The 17,995-nt window shown below is 49.8% G+C and overlaps 1 protein-coding gene and 2 non-coding genes across 3 annotated transcripts in view; all 3 read left to right on the top strand.

Annotated features, from left to right (window-relative positions):
- The window catches only part of IPO7 (importin 7), a 29,728-nt gene extending 14,629 nt beyond the window's left edge, over window positions 1-15,099 (top strand). The window contains exons 12-25 of the mRNA XM_066583651.1: window positions 1,685-1,801; window positions 3,402-3,491; window positions 3,791-3,956; window positions 4,575-4,735; window positions 6,631-6,759; window positions 7,486-7,552; window positions 7,629-7,754; window positions 9,058-9,155; window positions 9,464-9,559; window positions 9,666-9,886; window positions 12,413-12,618; window positions 13,053-13,256; window positions 13,394-13,510; window positions 13,946-15,099. Of these exons, the coding sequence (XP_066439748.1) occupies window positions 1,685-1,801; window positions 3,402-3,491; window positions 3,791-3,956; window positions 4,575-4,735; window positions 6,631-6,759; window positions 7,486-7,552; window positions 7,629-7,754; window positions 9,058-9,155; window positions 9,464-9,559; window positions 9,666-9,886; window positions 12,413-12,618; window positions 13,053-13,256; window positions 13,394-13,510; window positions 13,946-14,043 (1,896 nt within the window). The 3' untranslated portion in view covers window positions 14,044-15,099. The remainder of the gene's footprint in view (window positions 1-1,684; window positions 1,802-3,401; window positions 3,492-3,790; window positions 3,957-4,574; window positions 4,736-6,630; window positions 6,760-7,485; window positions 7,553-7,628; window positions 7,755-9,057; window positions 9,156-9,463; window positions 9,560-9,665; window positions 9,887-12,412; window positions 12,619-13,052; window positions 13,257-13,393; window positions 13,511-13,945) is intronic.
- On the top strand, window positions 3,540-3,720 carry LOC136582925 (small nucleolar RNA SNORA23). The gene has a single exon (XR_010787252.1). It is a non-coding gene; the product is annotated as a small nucleolar RNA SNORA23 (small nucleolar RNA).
- Window positions 6,374-6,554, top strand: LOC136582924 (small nucleolar RNA SNORA23). Its single transcript, XR_010787251.1, has one exon. It is a non-coding gene; the product is annotated as a small nucleolar RNA SNORA23 (small nucleolar RNA).
- Window positions 15,100-17,995: the final 2,896 nt, after the last annotated feature.

Below are 17,995 nucleotides of genomic sequence, written 5' to 3'. Positions count from 1 at the left end.
AATCTTCCAGGGTTCAAATGCATGGTCAGTACGTCAAGCCCCGTAGATTTTCCAGGCATGTCACTAAAGGGGTTAATGCTCTTATACACTGACAGCAAGCAGCTGTCTTAAAAATGAATTCAGATAATCGGGAACAGAAAATCGTGTAGAGAAGGTGTCGCTTTATTGACTTGTGCTCCTATAACGGCAATAACACGAGAACGCGGACCCTTCACCGCTCATCCGTATCGCCGCTTTACTTTTACAAACACCTGATAACCCTTCTGTAAGCTTGTAAATGAGACTCCTGCGTACCCGCTCCATTGGAGAAGCACCTGCAATCTTAACAGACGTGAATCATTCAAATATAACTTTTGTTACATTTTGCATGAGACGTTTAATAACACCCATTAACACCCGGCCCAAAAAAGGATCTGCAATTCATCGTGTTGTCATTTATGGATTTCGTAATATCAACATCCCATGCATCACCTCCTCCTGTATGCCGACCTCCCAAATGACCAGTCGGTAACGGATTTAATTGATGAAGGCCTAATGTTTGTGGCTGAAAGAACTAGGAGCTTAGGGAATGTCCGGTCACCTCACCTATATGGCTCTACTGAAGAGAAGCCTCACATGTGGAGGCACCCGTAGCATGTCCAGCGATGAAAGATAAATGCACTGATGGTGAAGGAGGTCAGCATGAAGGTCTATACATTGTACTTCAGCAGATCCAGTACATGTAGTAACCTGCGCTCCGTGCGGTGTGTACTATGTGGGGCGCATCAGAGCAGGTGAGACAACGCTAATCCGGGCGGCTCAGGAGCCACGGGGCATCGGTTGGAAGTACTTGGGATAGAAAGTCAGAAATCCAAGAAAAAGCGCAATAAGCCAGGAGACGGTTCTCAGAAGAGAAGCAGATCGGATTATGGCATAAAGTACCAGAAACCCAGCAGGTCAGAAGACCAAAACGGATTTACTGCATATTAGATCCAGCGAAGAAATGGAATAAATGAGATAAAAGATGTGAGGAGTTTATTAGGAGGTTCTATCAGATGCGGCTGCTCGGTGTAACATCGGGGGCCATGAGATCTGATGGGACCGTATCGGGGTAGTCATTATAGTAATGTCTAGTAGAAGTCCTGATGAAGGACAGAACACGAATGGTCACATATTTGGGATTTGTATAAATGTATTGAATAACTAGTAATTGTTACATTTTACATGAGACAGATAATTAATATTTGGGTGATTCAAGTCCGTTAAGATTGCAGGGGCTTCTCCAGGATCTGGGATGCGCAGGCGTCTGTCATTTACAAGGTTACAGAAGGGTTAATTATCAGGTGTTAGTCAGTCTGGTGACGATACGGATGAGGGGTGAAGGTTCCGCGTTCTCCTGTTATAGGAGCACAAGTGAATAAAGCGGGGACACATTTCCTACACGATCTTTTCTTCCCGATTATTTGACTACTTTTTGAAGCTTGTCGCTGTGATTGGGCGGCACGAAGACGTGCGACTATCTGCATCCACGGAGCGGCCAGCGAGGCGGGACGTCCCTCTGCTTCTTACATAAATGGTCTGTTTATAGAGTTGCGGAGCGCTTTGTACCGTCCCGGCGCCCTGCGTCCGCGCTCCGTGTGCGTTAAGCATCGCTCTCCTGATTCGACTTTCCTCACGTCTTTTCCTTTTCTCGTTTTTCCTTCAGGTTTTACAGAAGACGATGGGATTCTGTTATCAGATTTTAACCGAGCCAGCAGCAGATCCCCGAAAGAAGGACGGCGCCCTTCACATGATCGGGTCCTTGGCAGAAATCTTGCTGAAGGTGCGTGAGACTGATATTAACCCCTTAAAGCACATGTATGCTCTCCATCTGCGGGGCTTGGCAGCCATTTCTACTGCAAACAGTGCCGGCAACAGCCTAGGTCCTTGCTCACAGTGATCGTGGATCTCTAAATGCTGCTGCCGGCGGCGTTTAAAGGGGTTTTGCGGCACGAAGCTATTGATGACCCATCCTTAAAATGGGTTATAAGTAACTGATCAGTGGGGTCTATCACTTGTAACCTCCGCTGATCAGTGACTTTCGTTCGTTCAATACGTGGCCTGAGAGCGGCTCCGTCTCATCCTCGTTAATAGGACAGAGCTACCAGGCACATCTGCTATATAATCGTTGCTCTGCCTGGTGTGGACTGAAGTGATAAGTGGCGCTCACCAGAGTTACTATCATTTCGATCAGCTGATTGTCGAAGATCACAATTGACGGATCCCCCCACAATTAACTATTGATGACACATTCTCAGGATGTCACTAATGGTTTAAGAAGATAAAACCTTCTCAGTACATTAAATACCCATTGAAAAAACAGAAGTCATCCTGCCAAATACGATCGGCCCCCGGACAGCGACATTAAGACGTTCTCTTCTGGGTGGAATGACGGGCCAAGTATATATAGAGTATGTAACACTAGCATCTCTGCGGGGCCGGTGACTGCGCTGAGCTCCTGGCATGCAGATTAGGTGCCGTCACTGGTCTATTTGACTTGCTATGCACGATTTCCGCTCTGCAGATTACTCTGTTCGCTCTGTTACCTGAGCTTATCCTTCATAATCTCCTTAATCCATTATATGCGAAGTAATTGCAGCTGCAAGGAGAAATCCCATCCAGAGGCTTTTACCTGGGACCTGCGGGCCGTGAATCTCAGGACTGTGGACTGCAGCGACTATGCCTAAGCAGCATACTGATCATGTACGGATAAACCTCCGGTCCGGATCCAAGACTCTGCTCTGTGGATAGGGGGTAACTTGCTGATCGGTGGAGGGGTCTCCCGCTGAGACGCCTGCCAATCTGGAGAATGTGGGTCCCATGTCCCTATTTTTCTCATTTTGAGGGTCCTACACCCCAATCATCAAGGAGGGAGGAGACTGAATGGAGCGCTGGCCACACAAGCACACTAGTGCTCCGTTCACTGTCGGGATTGCCAAGATACCAGAGTGGCACCTACTTAGGTATTTCCATCAGCCCCATTGAAATGAATGGAATGCTGACCGTGCATTCTCGGACAACGCTCCATTCACAGTGATGTCGCCCCCAGTAGGACACGATGGTCCCATTCTGGAGGTCAGTGAGACTCCCACCAGTCAGCATGTTGTCGCCTATCCTGTGGACGGGGAACAACATGAAATCTTGGTACAACCCCTGAGCATGAGCAGTTGGGTCACTCTGTAAATACATGTATTGATCCTCAGTTGCTCCAGAGCTGCAATCGTTACTCTTCTGGTTGTTGGAAACCCTCGGTAAGCCTGTGGACATCTGAGCCCTCACCACCTATAATGCAGCTTGTTCAGAGCAGCAAAGGGAGCGTTTGTGTCTTCGGCCGAGTCTTGTGATGAGCCTCGGCTGCTTCTCACCTCTTTACTCTCTTACAGAAAAAGATCTACAAGGATCAGATGGAGTTCATGCTGCAGAATCACGTGTTTCCCCTCTTCAGCAGCGAGCTGGGCTATATGAGGGCGAGGGTAAGTGACTCTCATGCATGTCGGGCCTTGTAGTACTCTACAACGGCTGCAGGGCTGTGTGCACAGCGTCAGTCTGTGTCTAGTAAAGCAGCCGGCCTGCGTCTTGCTGGTTGACTGCTCTGCTCACACAAATCCTGCTGGCCCAGATAATGCTGAGATCATAGTACTGGTCTAGTGATGTCCGCCGGACTCTCCCACCACTGGCCAGCCTCCAAACTCTCCAACACGTCATTATGGTAGTTACGGTAATGCGGCACCCGGCCGCGGCGTTTCCTCTGACTTCTGTCGTGTATTTACAGGCCTGTTGGGTTCTTCACTACTTCTGTGAAGTTAAGTTCAAGATTGACCAAAACCTGCAGACGGCTTTAGAGCTGACCAGGCGGTGTCTCATCGATGACCGGGAGATGCCTGTGAAGGTGGAAGCGGCCATCGCCCTCCAGGTTCTCATCAGTAATCAGGAGAAAGGTGCGTTCTACCGTACAGCCGTGTACCTACCTGCATGCAGTGGTGGCTCTGGGGTGCAGTGGATGTTGTATTAACCCTTTCCAATCCACTGTCAGACGTCTTCAGACATTCTGATTGAAGGCTGTACAGCTCCGATGTCGGAAGATGTCCAGCAGGGTGGTATTACTGTATATTACTGACCGCTCTGTTGTCAGGGGCCTCTCCAGCGTGTCCCATACCGCAGTACTGGCTCTAGCCAGCAGATGGCGCCATTGTATAATGGCAGAAAGAGAGAGCCCCCTAGGAAAACCTGAATCCAAAATTGGATTGCAAAGTGTTAACCTACACATGTAAAGGACTGGGAGTCCAACGAATCTCATCTGTTAACTGACGACTTAATATCGGCCATTTATGATCAGACCCTTTAGGGCCGTTCAGCGTTCCGACCTCTGTATGCTGTCTAGTCATTACATTGTCTTTGTGGGGTTTGGCTGACATTTTCCCACAGGGGACGTGAAATACCTTAAGGCCAAGTTCACACACGGCGGATTTGGCAGGACTTTCTGTGCGGACAATTGTGACTTGTAGCCCCCCGAATGCTGCACTATAGTATTTACTAATGTTGCTGTTACTTCCCAGCCAAGGAGTACATCGCCCCGTTCATCCGACCCGTGATGCAGGCCCTGCTGCACATCATCCGGGAGACGGAGAATGACGATCTCACCAATGTGATTCAGAAGATGATCTGCGAGTACAGCGAGGAGGTGACGCCCATAGCCGTGGAAATGACGCAGCACCTGGTACGTTTGTGTCCGGAGGAGATGGGGGTCATTTACACGGGTCAGCTATGTGCTGAACGCATATGTACTATGATGACAGAAGTATGTGCCCCCCAGCAGTACTGCGCTGTCAGGTGATGTGTAGCATTAGGTACAAAGGAGAGGATCACAACTGAGACCCCAGTACAGAAACCATCAGATGCCACCAGGTGTAGAGCTGACAACGGGGTCTGGTGGTGGGATGTCACCAGGTGTAGAGCTGACAACGGGGTCTGGTGGTGGGGGGATGTCACCAGGTGTAGAGCCGACAACGGGGTCTGGTGGTGGGGGGATGCCGCCAGGTGTAGAGCCGACAACGGGGTCTGGTGGGGGGATGCCGCCAGGTGTAGAGCCGACAACGGGGTCTGGTGGGGGGGATGCCGCCAGGTGTAGAGCCGACAACGGGGTCTGGTGGTGGGAGAATGTCGCCAGGTGTAGAGCCGACAACGGGGTCTGGTGGGGGGATGCCGCCAGGTGTAGAGCTGACAACGGGGTCTGGTGGGGGGGATGCCGCCTGGTGTAGAGCCGACAACGGGGTCTGGTGGGGGGGATGCCGCCTGGTGTAGAGCCGACAACGGGGTCTGGTGGGGGGGATGCCGCCAGGTGTAGAGCCGACAACGGGGTCTGGTGGTGGGAGAATGTCGCCAGGTGTAGAGCCGACAACGGGGTCTGGTGGTGGGAGAATGTCGCCAGGTGTAGAGCCGACAACGGGGTCTGGTGGGGGGATGTCACCAGGTGTAGAGCCGACAACGGGGTCTGGTGGTGGGATGTCGCCAGGTGTAGAGCCGACAACGGGGTCTGCTGGTGGGATGTCGCCAGGTGTAGAGCCGACAATGGGGTCTGGTGGGGGGATGCCGCCAGGTGTAGAGCTGACAACGGGGTCTGGTGGGGGGGATGCCGCCTGGTGTAGAGCCGACAACGGGGTCTGGTGGGGGGGATGCCGCCTGGTGTAGAGCCGACAACGGGGTCTGGTGGGGGGGATGCCGCCAGGTGTAGAGCCGACAACGGGGTCTGGTGGTGGGAGAATGTCGCCAGGTGTAGAGCCGACAACGGGGTCTGGTGGTGGGAGAATGTCGCCAGGTGTAGAGCCGACAACGGGGTCTGGTGGGGGGATGTCACCAGGTGTAGAGCCGACAACGGGGTCTGGTGGTGGGATGTCGCCAGGTGTAGAGCCGACAACGGGGTCTGCTGGTGGGATGTCGCCAGGTGTAGAGCTGACGGTTTCTACATGACTGCATCATCCCAACAGTTTGGAGGAGGTTCTATTATGGTGTTGGGTGTTTCTGCTGGGAAGGACTGGGGCCATTGGTTATAGTGAAGTCCACTCTCACCACCAATGGGTACAGAGACATCCCGGACAATGTGGCATCACCTCCCGTGGTAATACTCTGGTACAGCTCAGTGTCTCCATCAACATGACGAGCGCCATGTCATACGGCACGCAGGGTGGAGTAGCAGAACGGCTCCTGTGGTCCAACCCCCCCCCCCCTGGGGAAAATGGGAATAAAAGTATTTCATCCCCCTTTATGTGCTTCTGATACTTCTGTCAACTTAGTGTACTTGTCGGTATCTGATTGGAGTTCCCGTCTTCGGGGTTAGTAGCGCACTGACCCGGTGGCTGCAGGGCTGTGTGCACAGTGTCAGTCTGTGTCTAGTAAAGCTGCTCGCTGGTGTCCTGCCGGCCGGCTGCTGCGCTCACACAAATCCTGCGGCCCAAGATAAATAGGAGATCATAGTACTGGTCTAGCGACGTCTGCCGGACGCTCCCACCGCTGGCCAGCCTCCAAACTCTCAGACACGGCATGACGGACCTTCATGAAGCCGAGAACAGAATTCTCCTAACTTTTTGTTGATTCATGTTTTTATTTCTTCTCCAGGCAATGACGTTCAACCAGGTGATCCAGACGGGTCCCGATGAGGAGGGCAGCGACGATAAAGCGGTTACCGCCATGGGAATCCTCAACACTATTGACACGCTGCTGAGTGTCGTGGAAGACCACAAAGAGGTGAGCAGACGGATCTCGTGGTGATGAAGCGGCTCAATGACACGCTATCCTTTAGTGACCCCTCTGGTCATGGAGGCGTCTGACCTGCAACCTCATCTCCATCACCGCCTGCACCTTACAGCTTCACCCGGGATTTGGCTGGGGGTTCCCCTCCCATCGTGGGGTCTTTGCTCACTAATGTCAGAGGGTCCCTTTAAGGCTGGAAAAAAAACTTCATATCAAAAAAAAAATTTCACATGAACTCCCGAATGGCAGCAATGAAAGCCGCGGGACGTCCCACAACTATGTAGAGGGAGGAGTAAGTTGGGGCCGCAGAACATAAAACATTTTTTTCCCCAGAGATACTTTTTTTTTTTTTTTTTATTAAAGCAGTACACTGATAAAAACTAAATGTAAGTTTTTGGTGGTGTTGTATTGTGCTGACCGCTGAATAGTCATTTTTGCCGCAGTGTCTACACAGTAAATCTAATCCCCGCCCCCAAGATGGCGGCATTGTTTTTCCCTTTTCATTTCACTTACTATTTAAATGTACTAAAAAACTATCACTGAAAAATACAAGTCGTCCCGCAAAAACAAGGAACCCTCAAACAGCGACGTTTACGGGAAAATAGTTATGATTTTATTTTTTTAATCGGGGGAGGGGGGCATCTTTAAGGGATTGAAGGGCATCAGAAATGTGTATTAACCAAGGAGCCTGTGATGTAACCCTTTTGTGTATTTCTTCAGATCACTCAGCAGCTGGAAGGAATCTGCCTCCAGGTCATCGGCACCGTGCTGCAGCAGCATGTCCTAGGTAGGTGCCAGCGGGCTGGAGCGTCGCCCCCTGGTGGTTGTATGCAGGGATGTGACTCTTGTTCTTTGTGCCGTAGAGTTTTATGAGGAAATCTTCTCCCTGGCGCACAGTCTCACCTGCCAGCAGGTATCGGCTCAGATGTGGCAGCTCTTGCCGCTGGTGTTCGAGGTCTTTCAGCAGGACGGATTTGATTACTTCACAGGTGAGTCTGCTTGAGGGCAGGTGAACCCACGGAGCTGGTTGTCTGTCCTCAGATGCTCCCGGACCCATCTTAATCAGTGTTACAGGAGTGTTCAGGGCTAATAGGACTGGATCCAGCTATTTGGGGCTGATTCTGCAGTGAGGGCTGATGACCCAGGAGGTGTTTTTGTTGCAGCTTTAGGGTATTGGTTGCTGGTAAAGCTGATCTGGGTCTTCTAGGCCCCCGGGGCATCCGGTAATCAGGGGATTGCAGAGTCTGTTGAAGCCTTGCTGCTTCCTCCATGAACTACATAGCGCTAACTGAGGGTCACCAGAGACTGAAAGAAGATGGAAGTGTTACAAACCGCTACCATCTTCTCCTCGGGGTCCCTGTTTGTCTTTGAACCCAGACCTCAATTATGGGAGCTTTATTCCATACATGTATATCACGCAAAGAGTTCTGGGAAAGCCGTACGGTAACGGCATATGAATGGTGCAGCCTTGGGGGTTGAGCATGCGCCATCTGCAGCTGCCTGGAACTGACAGCGGCTGTCCCGCTGCAGTAGCGGAGATTGGAGGGAGCACTGATCCCCCACCGTTAACCCCTTGCATGCTGCAGTCTGTGTTGATCATGGCAGGTACAAAGTTAACAGAGCTCCCTTTGTGTACACCCTCAGCCCTACAGCAATCATGGAGGACCTATGGGTTTCCAAGGACTTTTAACATGAATGAATAGAGATGATATATTGCAGTATGGACTATTCTCACTTCCTATATTATGGTCCCTCATATAATACACGGAAGTACTGCAGTGTATTATCTGAGCAATCCTAAAGTCACAGGTTCAAGTCCCCTATAGCGACATTGTAAACGTGGGGAAAAAAAGGTAAGGAAAAAACCCTTTGTGTCGCTTCATTAACGATCCTTACAATTAATTGACTACACTTTTTATTCTCCCAGGAAAATACTATAAAAAAAAGCCCAAATGTTTTTGTTTCTTCATTTTGCCTCTGCAAAATTGCAATAAGTGATCAAAAAAATCACATGTACCCCAAAATGATGCCAATATACATAACGGCTCATTGTGCTAAAACCACCCCTCGCTCCAACAAACAAGTCCTTGTAGGGCGTCAACAGGAAAATGGTTGTGGCTTTTGAAAAGGGAGATGGAAATCCCCCCCCCAAATGGTTGCATCCTTAAGGGGTTAAAGCAGCACCTCCAGAAGACATGGCTGCCGACTTGTGCAGCTGCCATAAGTCGGCCGTTACAGGGTTACGTTGGGCATTGAGACGTCGCTGACTTGTGTATCCCAAATCTCTGACAGATATGATGCCTCTGCTGCATAATTACGTGACGGTGGACACGGACACCCTCCTATCGGACACCAAGTATCTGGAGATGATCTACAGTATGTGTAAGAAGGTAGGTGCTGCTGGATATTACTACAGGCCACCGGCTGGACACAGAGGGTCCGTAGCGATCCTGGGGGGAGCTGTGAGGCCAGCAGGTGTTCTGTACAGGCCCTGTGTTGGTCCTCCGAGATGTTGCATGCCAGGCCTCAGTATATGGTGGCTAAAAGCATCCGGTGAGCCGGCAGTGAGTGGTCTTTATGTTCTCATTTGTATGACTCGTCTCATAGGTCTGGAGTTTGCCCCGTCTGTAGACTAGTTTCTTTCAGATCACACGTGTTGGGCGGTTGAGGTCTAACATGGACGTGTTTTCCCTGACAGGTGCTGACCGGTGTGGCCGGAGAAGACGCTGAATGTCACGCAGCTAAACTACTAGAAGTCGTCGTCTTACAGTGTAAGGGCCGTGGGATTGACCAGGTGAGAGGAGACGCTGCTGTATCCGGGGCTGAGCGGGTCATCGGTGGGCACGCTTCTGCCGGTTCCCCTCACTTCTCGGTCTTCAGCTTGTGTCTTTGTCCTGCAGTGCATCCCCTTATTTGTTGAAGCTGCTCTGGAGAGGTTAACCCGGGAGGTGAAGACGAGTGAGCTGCGGACGATGTGTCTCCAGGTGGCCATCGCTGCCTTGTACTACAGTCCTCCCCTCCTCCTCAACACCTTGGAAAACCTGCGCTTCCCCAACACGGTGGAGCCCGTCACAAACCACTTCATCAAGCAATGGCTGAACGACGTGGACTGTTTCCTAGGGTGAGTGTCTGCGGGGGTCTGGAGCGGCGCTGTACTTCTGGTGGGTTTAAGCCCTTGATCAGACCTGTTTTGGCCTTTAACCCTTTCCAATCCACTGTCTGACATCTGAAGACATTTTGATTTATGGCTGTACAGTTCTGATGTTGGAAGACGTCCGTCGGGGTTCTCTTACTGTATATCGCCAGCCTCTCTGCTGTCGGAGCCTATCCAATGTGTCACCTCATGCAGTACTGGCTTTAGCCAGCAGATAGCGCCGTTGTATAACAGCAGAAAAAGAGTAAGCCCCCTAGGAAAACCAGGATCCAAATTGGATTGGAAAGGGTTAATGCCCGACTAATCTGTGTTCTTCTGCCCCTACATTTCAGCAGTTGTGCTTTTGTTTGTTGCTGTGTCTGTCTTTTCACGTGAGACGTAGATGTTTGAGGGTGTAAGTAGATTGTTACCTATACACTACTTATCCTCAGGATAGGCCATTATCATATTTGTGGGGGTTCACCTCTCCGTACCCCTGCTGGTCAGCTGTTTAAAGAGGCTGCGGCACTCTGATCAGCGCTGCAACCTCTTCACCGCATACTAGATGCGGCGCTGCAGGTTTGGTAGCTGCAGTGACTTGTATAGCAGCTCAATCCCATTCATTTAAAGGGGACTGAGCTACAAATGAGCCACATGATGAATGGACAGGTCACTAGCCTGTCCAAACAGCATACCCGCACTGATGGAATATTGATGACCTATCATGAACTTACGTCCCCCATATCCTAGTCCTGGAAGACCCCCTTATGTCCTTCCTGCCCCAGGACGTAAATATGCTTCCTGGCTCAATCTATGGAAAAATAAAGTTGTGGGTCTTTGGATACAACGATGCTTCTGCAGGTAGATTGTACATGAGGTCAGACGGCAGTAGAAGAAACCTCCACAGTATTAAGAGAACGCGCAAAATGTACCCCAACACATCTCCAAAGTAAATCACCGTCAGTGTTGTGTACAACCAAAATAGAACCCTCACCCCAAAAGGGGCGTTAAAGAAGATAAATTGGGAGAAACTCAACGCCAGAAGTAAAAGTAGGATTATATGGGACCAGCAATCCAATGTCCCCCGGACAGTAGAAGGGTTTCCACCTAACGCCCCCATATCTCTCCACCGGCCATATATGTCCTCTTATACTACACTCTTACCTCCATGTGTCCGGCCGTTCCTAGGAGGGGTTTTCCAGTTGAACAGAATCACTTATGTTTGCCTAGAATATTCCCTTCTACAAGCTGCGGGTCGCTGCGTCCCCCAGGAGATCGCCCACAACTCCATACAGACCTACTGTGGGATGGAAGAGTCTTGGTGCTTCCAGATGGTAATCCCACGGCATCTCGGACAGACCCATATTATACGGCCGAAGGGGGTATAATATATCCTCCACCATTTGAATTCAGGTTATTCAGCTCCCATTTTTGAAGCATCTTCTTAGTGGAGCAAAGACTTGTTAGGTGCCTGTAAAAACTAGAGGAGCTTCAAAAGGCTAGACCTCGAGCCAGACCCTCTAATAGAGGCAAGAGGAATAGTCAGTCCACCAAATGGGCCCAAATAGCATATGGAGCTGAAAGTATCTAAAGGTTCTCAAAAACTGACCTCCTGGTGTTTCCGCTGTCTACAAACCGACCTCATCCTGACATCTCCATCTCAGTGTGTGGCACCATAACTCCCAGCACGCCCGCTGCCTTGGGGTCATATCCGACTCTGATCTCTCCTTTACCCCCTACATCCAATCTCTGGCCCGAACATGTCAGCTGCACCTCAAGAACATCTCAAGAATCCGCTCTTTTCTCACTGTGGACGCGCTAAAAACGCTTACTGTCGCCCTCATCCACTCCCGGCTAGATTATTACAACTCCCTGCTGAGCTGCCCCTACCACGAGAGAACTGCGCCGAGGTATGACTGATCGGACCCTGGCAACAGGGGATTATATAAAGCTAGTAACCCACCTGATAAACATCGACCCAAAGCGGGTCCTTACCGCCCACCGATGCCCCCACAGAACCAAAGGCTTCAGCCTGACCGATAAATGAGGGAACGCTTCGCACAACGAGACTGTTCAAGCGTGAGGTTAGTAAGCGGGTGCCAGCGGTTCATGTCCGCACTCTTACCGGGCATCAACCCTGACTGGTCAGCGGGAATAATCCGATGTCGGACCTCTCCTGCATAGTGTTAGAAGCATGTCGGACCTCGACGGACATGGGGGGCTATGCAGGGAAATCTCAATGTTGGGCGAGGTCTGAGACTGGACTGGAAGGGGTTACAGGGTGCAGCCGGCAGTTCGGCTCAAGCACTTTCTGTCCCGATTAACATTTTAGCAATTAACGTGCGTGGGCCGGCGCTGGGAAACGCAGCAAAAATAACTTTGGTAACTGAAGGAAATAGGGCAGTAAAAGCCTTAAAAGGGGTCTGGTCCTTAAGGGGTTAAACTGATAAAAGGGCGCATTGGCGGTCGTTACTGGATAAACTAGAGCTAACGCGAGCCGCTTTCTCTCCGCAGGTTACACGATCGTAAGATTTGCGTCCTGGGGCTCTGTGCTCTTATAGAACTTGAACAGAGGCCGCAGGTTTTGGCTGAAGTGTCCTCACAAATTCTGCCGGCTTTCATCCTCTTATTTAATGGTCTGAAGAGAGCTTACGCCTGCCATGCAGAGCAAGAAGACGACAGTGACGATGACGAGGATGGCGAAGAGGAAGATGAAGCTGGTAAGGATGCCGTTCCTGTAGGGGGTTTATAAGGGTTTAACCACTTAAAGGGGTTGCCTTGTGAAGGGCATGTGGGTATAATGGGGGCTTCTTCGAACCGTGCGGTTCCCATTCTGGCGGGCTGAAGTCGTCCTTGTATTACATGGACGCTCATTGATCATAGTGGCGCACAAGCAGCTGTTTGCAGGACGACCGCCTCTTGCTCTGGAGGACCCACATGCAGGTTGCTCGTTGCTGTGGTTTGCTGCATTGGGTCAGCCAGTAGCTTTCTATGGCCATGACATCTGCCTAGTACAGATGTGATGAGAGGTCCTATGGCTGCAGCCGGCCCGGGGTCCCAGCGGCGTAGAAAAGCTTATAAAACGCATCAGTCTTGTATTAGGATGTCGCCACTCTGTGGCTGGAGGAGCTAACGCATCCTGTTGTGATTCCAGAACTTGGTAGTGATGAAGATGACATAGATGAAGATGGTCAGGAATACCTGGAGATGTTGGCCAAGCAGGCGGGAGAAGGCGGAGATGATGAAGATTGGGAGGAAGATGATGCAGAGGAAACTGCGCTTGAGGGTTACACGACTCTAGTCGACGACGAAGATAACCCCGTAGACGAGTACCAGATATTTAAAGCTATATTTCAAAGTAAGTGGCTGTGTTTGTGTACCCCCACCCCCCCGCCGATGCCCTCTAAGCCCCCTGACCTCCAGAGATGTTTGTGTGTGCTTGTAGAAGTGTCTGTTGTGAATGTCCTCCCTGATGGGCGACCCCTCTTGTTGTAGAGCTGCAGGGTCAGGACCCGGCCTGGTATCAGACGCTCACTCAAGGACTAAATGAAGAACAAGGAAAACAGTTACAAGACATCGCAACGCTGGCAGATCAGAGGCGGGCAGCTCATGGTAAGGGCACCGGGCTCCACCGAGGGCATCGGTTTGCTGTGCAGTCGTCTGGTTTTGTGCCGTTTACGGCGTCTGGGATTATTCTGCCCGCGGTTCAGCACTGAAACAATTGCGGCGAATCCGTCTAATAATTACTAGATGGTCTTATAATGTGCCGGATGTATCGCTGCCTGCTGGATGCCGTTGTTATACCATCCAGTCTCATGTGATTCCACCTTCCGGCGACTTATTTTGTGCCAAAACGACACGTTCTGGCTCTTGGAAGGCGAGGAAAAAAATCTCTGATTCTGAAGTGGTAAAGCTGGAGTCCCTTGTAGTTTTCCTCCCGGCCGTGTGGTGCGACGTGGGCCGTCCTTGTATCGCAGCGGGCAGTGATTGGTCTCCTGTTTGGGACGACGGATGATTTCTCACTTTTTTTGTTTTTCCCTTCTGCAGAATCCAAAATGATTGAGAAACACGGAGGATACAAGTTCAACGCTCCAGTTGTGCCAAGTTCATTCAATTTTGGTGGCCCGGCCCCAGGCATGAATTGAGCTGTTGCTTCCTTTCCTGCTAACGTGTGACTGATTGTAGTGAGAAAAGCTTGTGTTCCTCCCGATAGTGGATCCAGAACCAGTTCATGCTTTGGACTATGATATCGGATTCTGGAGAGTGTGAGAGCGGATCGTGCGACTCGGCCCTGGGACAGCAAACAACACGGGGGTTTATGTATGAAATTTTTTTTTTTCCCTTTTTTTATTTTTGAATTTTTGATTTTTTTTTTTTTTTTGTAAACTCCACTTCCAAATGGAGAAGATCTGAAGCCGATGAGGGAGACGTCATCGTGGCAGCTTTTTGTTTTTCTTCCTGTGGGAGGGGTAGAAAACGGCACCACCTGGTGGAAGCTGCAGGACTATCCACAATCTGTCATGACTCATGAGGGCCAACTTCACCAGTTTTAGTGTCTTTAGCCGCTGACACGTTTGTTGCCTCAGATGTTCATCCTTTTATTGTAAAAAAGAAACAAAAAAAAAAGAGGCAAATAAATTGTAGCCTTAGTTTAGGCGACTTCCCTGATCGGACGACTCAGACGGTCCTAATGTAGAATGTTGGACACTCGTAGCACTACACAGAATGATGAAATATGGAAATGAACAGCACTTTTGTACTTGACCTTCCCGCCTGGTGTAAAAAAGGAAAAAAATAAATAAAATTTGGCGACTGACTTTCCAGTTGGTGCATTAGAAGGGACGGACGGGGGACTGCATCAGTTCTGTTCTCGTGGCTCCGCCGGAGTCGCTCCCTGGATGTAACTTGAATTTGGTTCTTTAATGATGAGTTGGTAATTCATTGCTGCTACGTTCGGTGTCGCCCTCTGCCCCCCCCTTTTTTTTTTTTTCTCTCCCTTCCATTTTTCTTGAACCTCTAAGATGTACGATTCAAATTTGGATACAAAGCGGTGATGTAAGTGCGGAGACGGACGGCCTTTACCTTCTGACGCATGTTATAATTGGACGTGAATCTCTACTCTCAAAGAGTTTGAAGTGTGTGGATGAAACATCTGTATATGCAATCTATTAAAAAAAGATACCAAGATGAATTTGGCTAAATGTTGCCTCGTGCCGAGTCTTATTTACTGGGATTGCTGAGCCTGGAGACGCTGGGGAGGTGCGAGGCTCGACGTGCCTCGTGGACCACCCCCATGCAGGGTAGTTGGGGTCTCTGCACAGGTTACTTGTTGTCTCGGTCGTCTTTATATCAGACCCAGCGCTGTCATGGTCCTTGTGAGTGAATATAAAACTGTTTCCTGCTGCAATAACAGTAAGAGGATGGCAGGGTGACGTGATGAGGTCTACAGCGGTGGTCGCGGATACTTCTCTGCTCCCCTCAGTATGTCGGGGGGCTGTGTTGGGCTGTGCGTCTGTTTCTAAAGCCCCCCTTTTCTGGTCAGAAGAGGTTGGGGCGTTACAATGGCTCTCGCCTCCTTCTCTTGCTCAGCGCCTCGTTGAACATCTAAAGACGCTGCAGAAGAATCTTGTGTAAGGAATCCCTCCGGAGCAGAGAGGCAGCACTGAGGAGCTGGGACCACCTTGTAACACTTGGGGCCCTTTTACACGGGCTGATGTATCTGTCTAATTCCCACTGTCAGCAAGAATCTGAACAATTTGTCATTCAGTGTGAAAGCATGCAGGAACTGAGCGCTCATTCATTCGTCACTTAGTTTATACATGCCTAAAACCGAATTACAAATCTGCTCCTGTTAAGACTATCGATCATCACTCATGGTCAGAAAATAAAAATCCCCAGAAGTCGGAATTACATGAAACTTTCTCTCTGATTGTAACGTTGTTACTAGTAAAGTCCATTTTACTCGGGCCGACAGTCGGGTAAACGGCTGCACGAAGGTCCTCAGCGCTCATGCAGAGCGTTTACATTGACGGACTTCACTGCTGGATCGCGGGCTTCTCGCTCAGCGCTTTACCTATGTGTAACACTGAGCGGGGAGCGTTTACACGGAACGAGAAGCCCGTGATAGTTTTTATGCTGACTGTGAATGAATACTGAGCAATACTGAAACAACCTGATCTGCCAGAAAGCAGGAGTTTAAAAAAAGAGAAAAAAAAACACAAAACCCTGCGCATGTGTGGTGGCGTGCCAGCCGGTGCTTCCGCACACTTCTGCAGTGAAGAAGAGAAGACCCGGATGGGTAAGAAGTCCCGCAGTGTTCTCTGCCACGGGCAGCGTCCGATTCCACTGTGGGCTCCCGCCTACAGAATCCGATCTGCCTGTGGACATGAGGCTTTAGGGCCTCTGGTGACGAGACCGTTTATCTAATCACATCACAACTCTGTCTGAGATGTAACTCATGCCTAGCTTTGCAGCAAAATAAAAACTAATAGGGACTGGATTTTTTTTTTTGACAAAGTATCTGAGCAATGGTCTGTTTATTGTGAATGGAGGCAAGCAGGCCACAACGATTCCCGTCCCGTGCCCCCTTCATTTACTTAGCAATGATCCTCACTGGGACGGCCTGTTGGGCATCTGCACCCATCCTGTTTAAAAAGGGGCTCTCATTGAGGTGAAAACAGAAAAAGCAGGGACTGCCATTTTAACATTAGTCCTGGAATATCTGGAAATAGAAACTTCAGGGGGCGCTATTCTAATAAAAATGTATCTTTTCTTGTCCATATCATTGGGGGACACAGCTGAAGACCTTAGCTACTGCCACTAGGGGGCGGACACTAAGCAGAAAAGTGTTTGTTCCTTCTACCCCTCCTGCAGGCACCAAGCCAGCTAATTTTAGTTTAGCCTTTTCCAGATGATTTAGTATAGAAGTAGTCTTTCCTAGCAGCAGATCCACCAGAGTCCTGTTTGAAGAAATGTACTCCTCTCCCTATGGTTGACTTGTCTTTTCAAGACTTTCGTGACAGGAAGACAGTTACTAGCCAACACTTCCCTTGGGGCTGCAGGGTCGGTACTCAGGCCGGTTTTAGCCCCTACTTGGGTCAGTAAGGCATCTATTGAATAGGCTAAGCAACTACGCCGAGGTATTCTCTCTGAATCTTCTCTGGAAGAATTAACAGCCCAAGCGGGGAGGTTTTATATGCGAAGCTTCCCTGGATACGGTAAAACTCTTATATTACGTTTGGTGGCTTTGGACACTACACACTGAACTCTGGCTTTAGTCCTGGGGCATAGATACTTCCTCTAAGAAGTCCTTAATGGGTATTCCCTTTGTTGGCTCAACCCTTTTCGGAGCCAGATTTGATGAAATCATTTCGGAGGTTACCGGTGATAAGAGTTCTCTCGTATCACAAAACAGACAGATGTAGAAGAGCGCTGCAAAGGAAGATAACCCAGTTCTTTTTGCTGCTCTAGCCCCTGACACTTGGAGAGTAGAAAAGCCACGCAGGATCAGAAGCAAAGGCCCTTAGTTTAAACTAGACCATCCTGGTGTGCCCATTCTCAGGCCTCCAAGGCTTCTACATGAAGGGCGGCCGCCATCTGATTTGTCCGAGGTTGGAGGGGTAATCCCTATTCAGGGAAACTTGGTTTGACCGTTTTTCAGACGCTTGGGAAGTTGTGTTTTCAGGCTATGCCCTAGAATTTTTGGCTCCAACTCCAGATCGTTTTTTACAATTCCAGAATTCCAAAGTCTCTTTCAAAAGTCAGAGCTTTTCTTCAAATAGACAATCTCTTTGCTCAAGGTGTCATCGTTCCTGTGCCTCCTCCTCTGCATTTTGTAGGTTTCTATTCAAATTTGTTCTTGGTATCCAAGAAGGATGGTTTTGTCAGACCAGTGCTGGAACAGTAAGTTTTACATGGAGTCCCTAAGCTGTCATTGCCTCCATGGAACTGCATGAGATTCTGTCATCCACCGACATCAAGGATACCTATTTTTTCATGTACGCATCTGCCCAACGCATTGGTGATTTCTCCGTGTTGCCGTCCGGGCGAATCAGTAGCAGTTAAAGGCCTTTCACTGGAGTTGTTCATGGCCCCCAA

The sequence above is a fragment of the Eleutherodactylus coqui genome, chromosome 11 (assembly GCF_035609145.1).
Source record: "Eleutherodactylus coqui strain aEleCoq1 chromosome 11, aEleCoq1.hap1, whole genome shotgun sequence".
NCBI lineage: Eukaryota > Metazoa > Chordata > Amphibia > Anura > Eleutherodactylidae > Eleutherodactylus > Eleutherodactylus coqui.
Note: the sequence above shows the minus strand (reverse complement) of the source record. Positions and strands in the feature narration are given on the sequence as shown.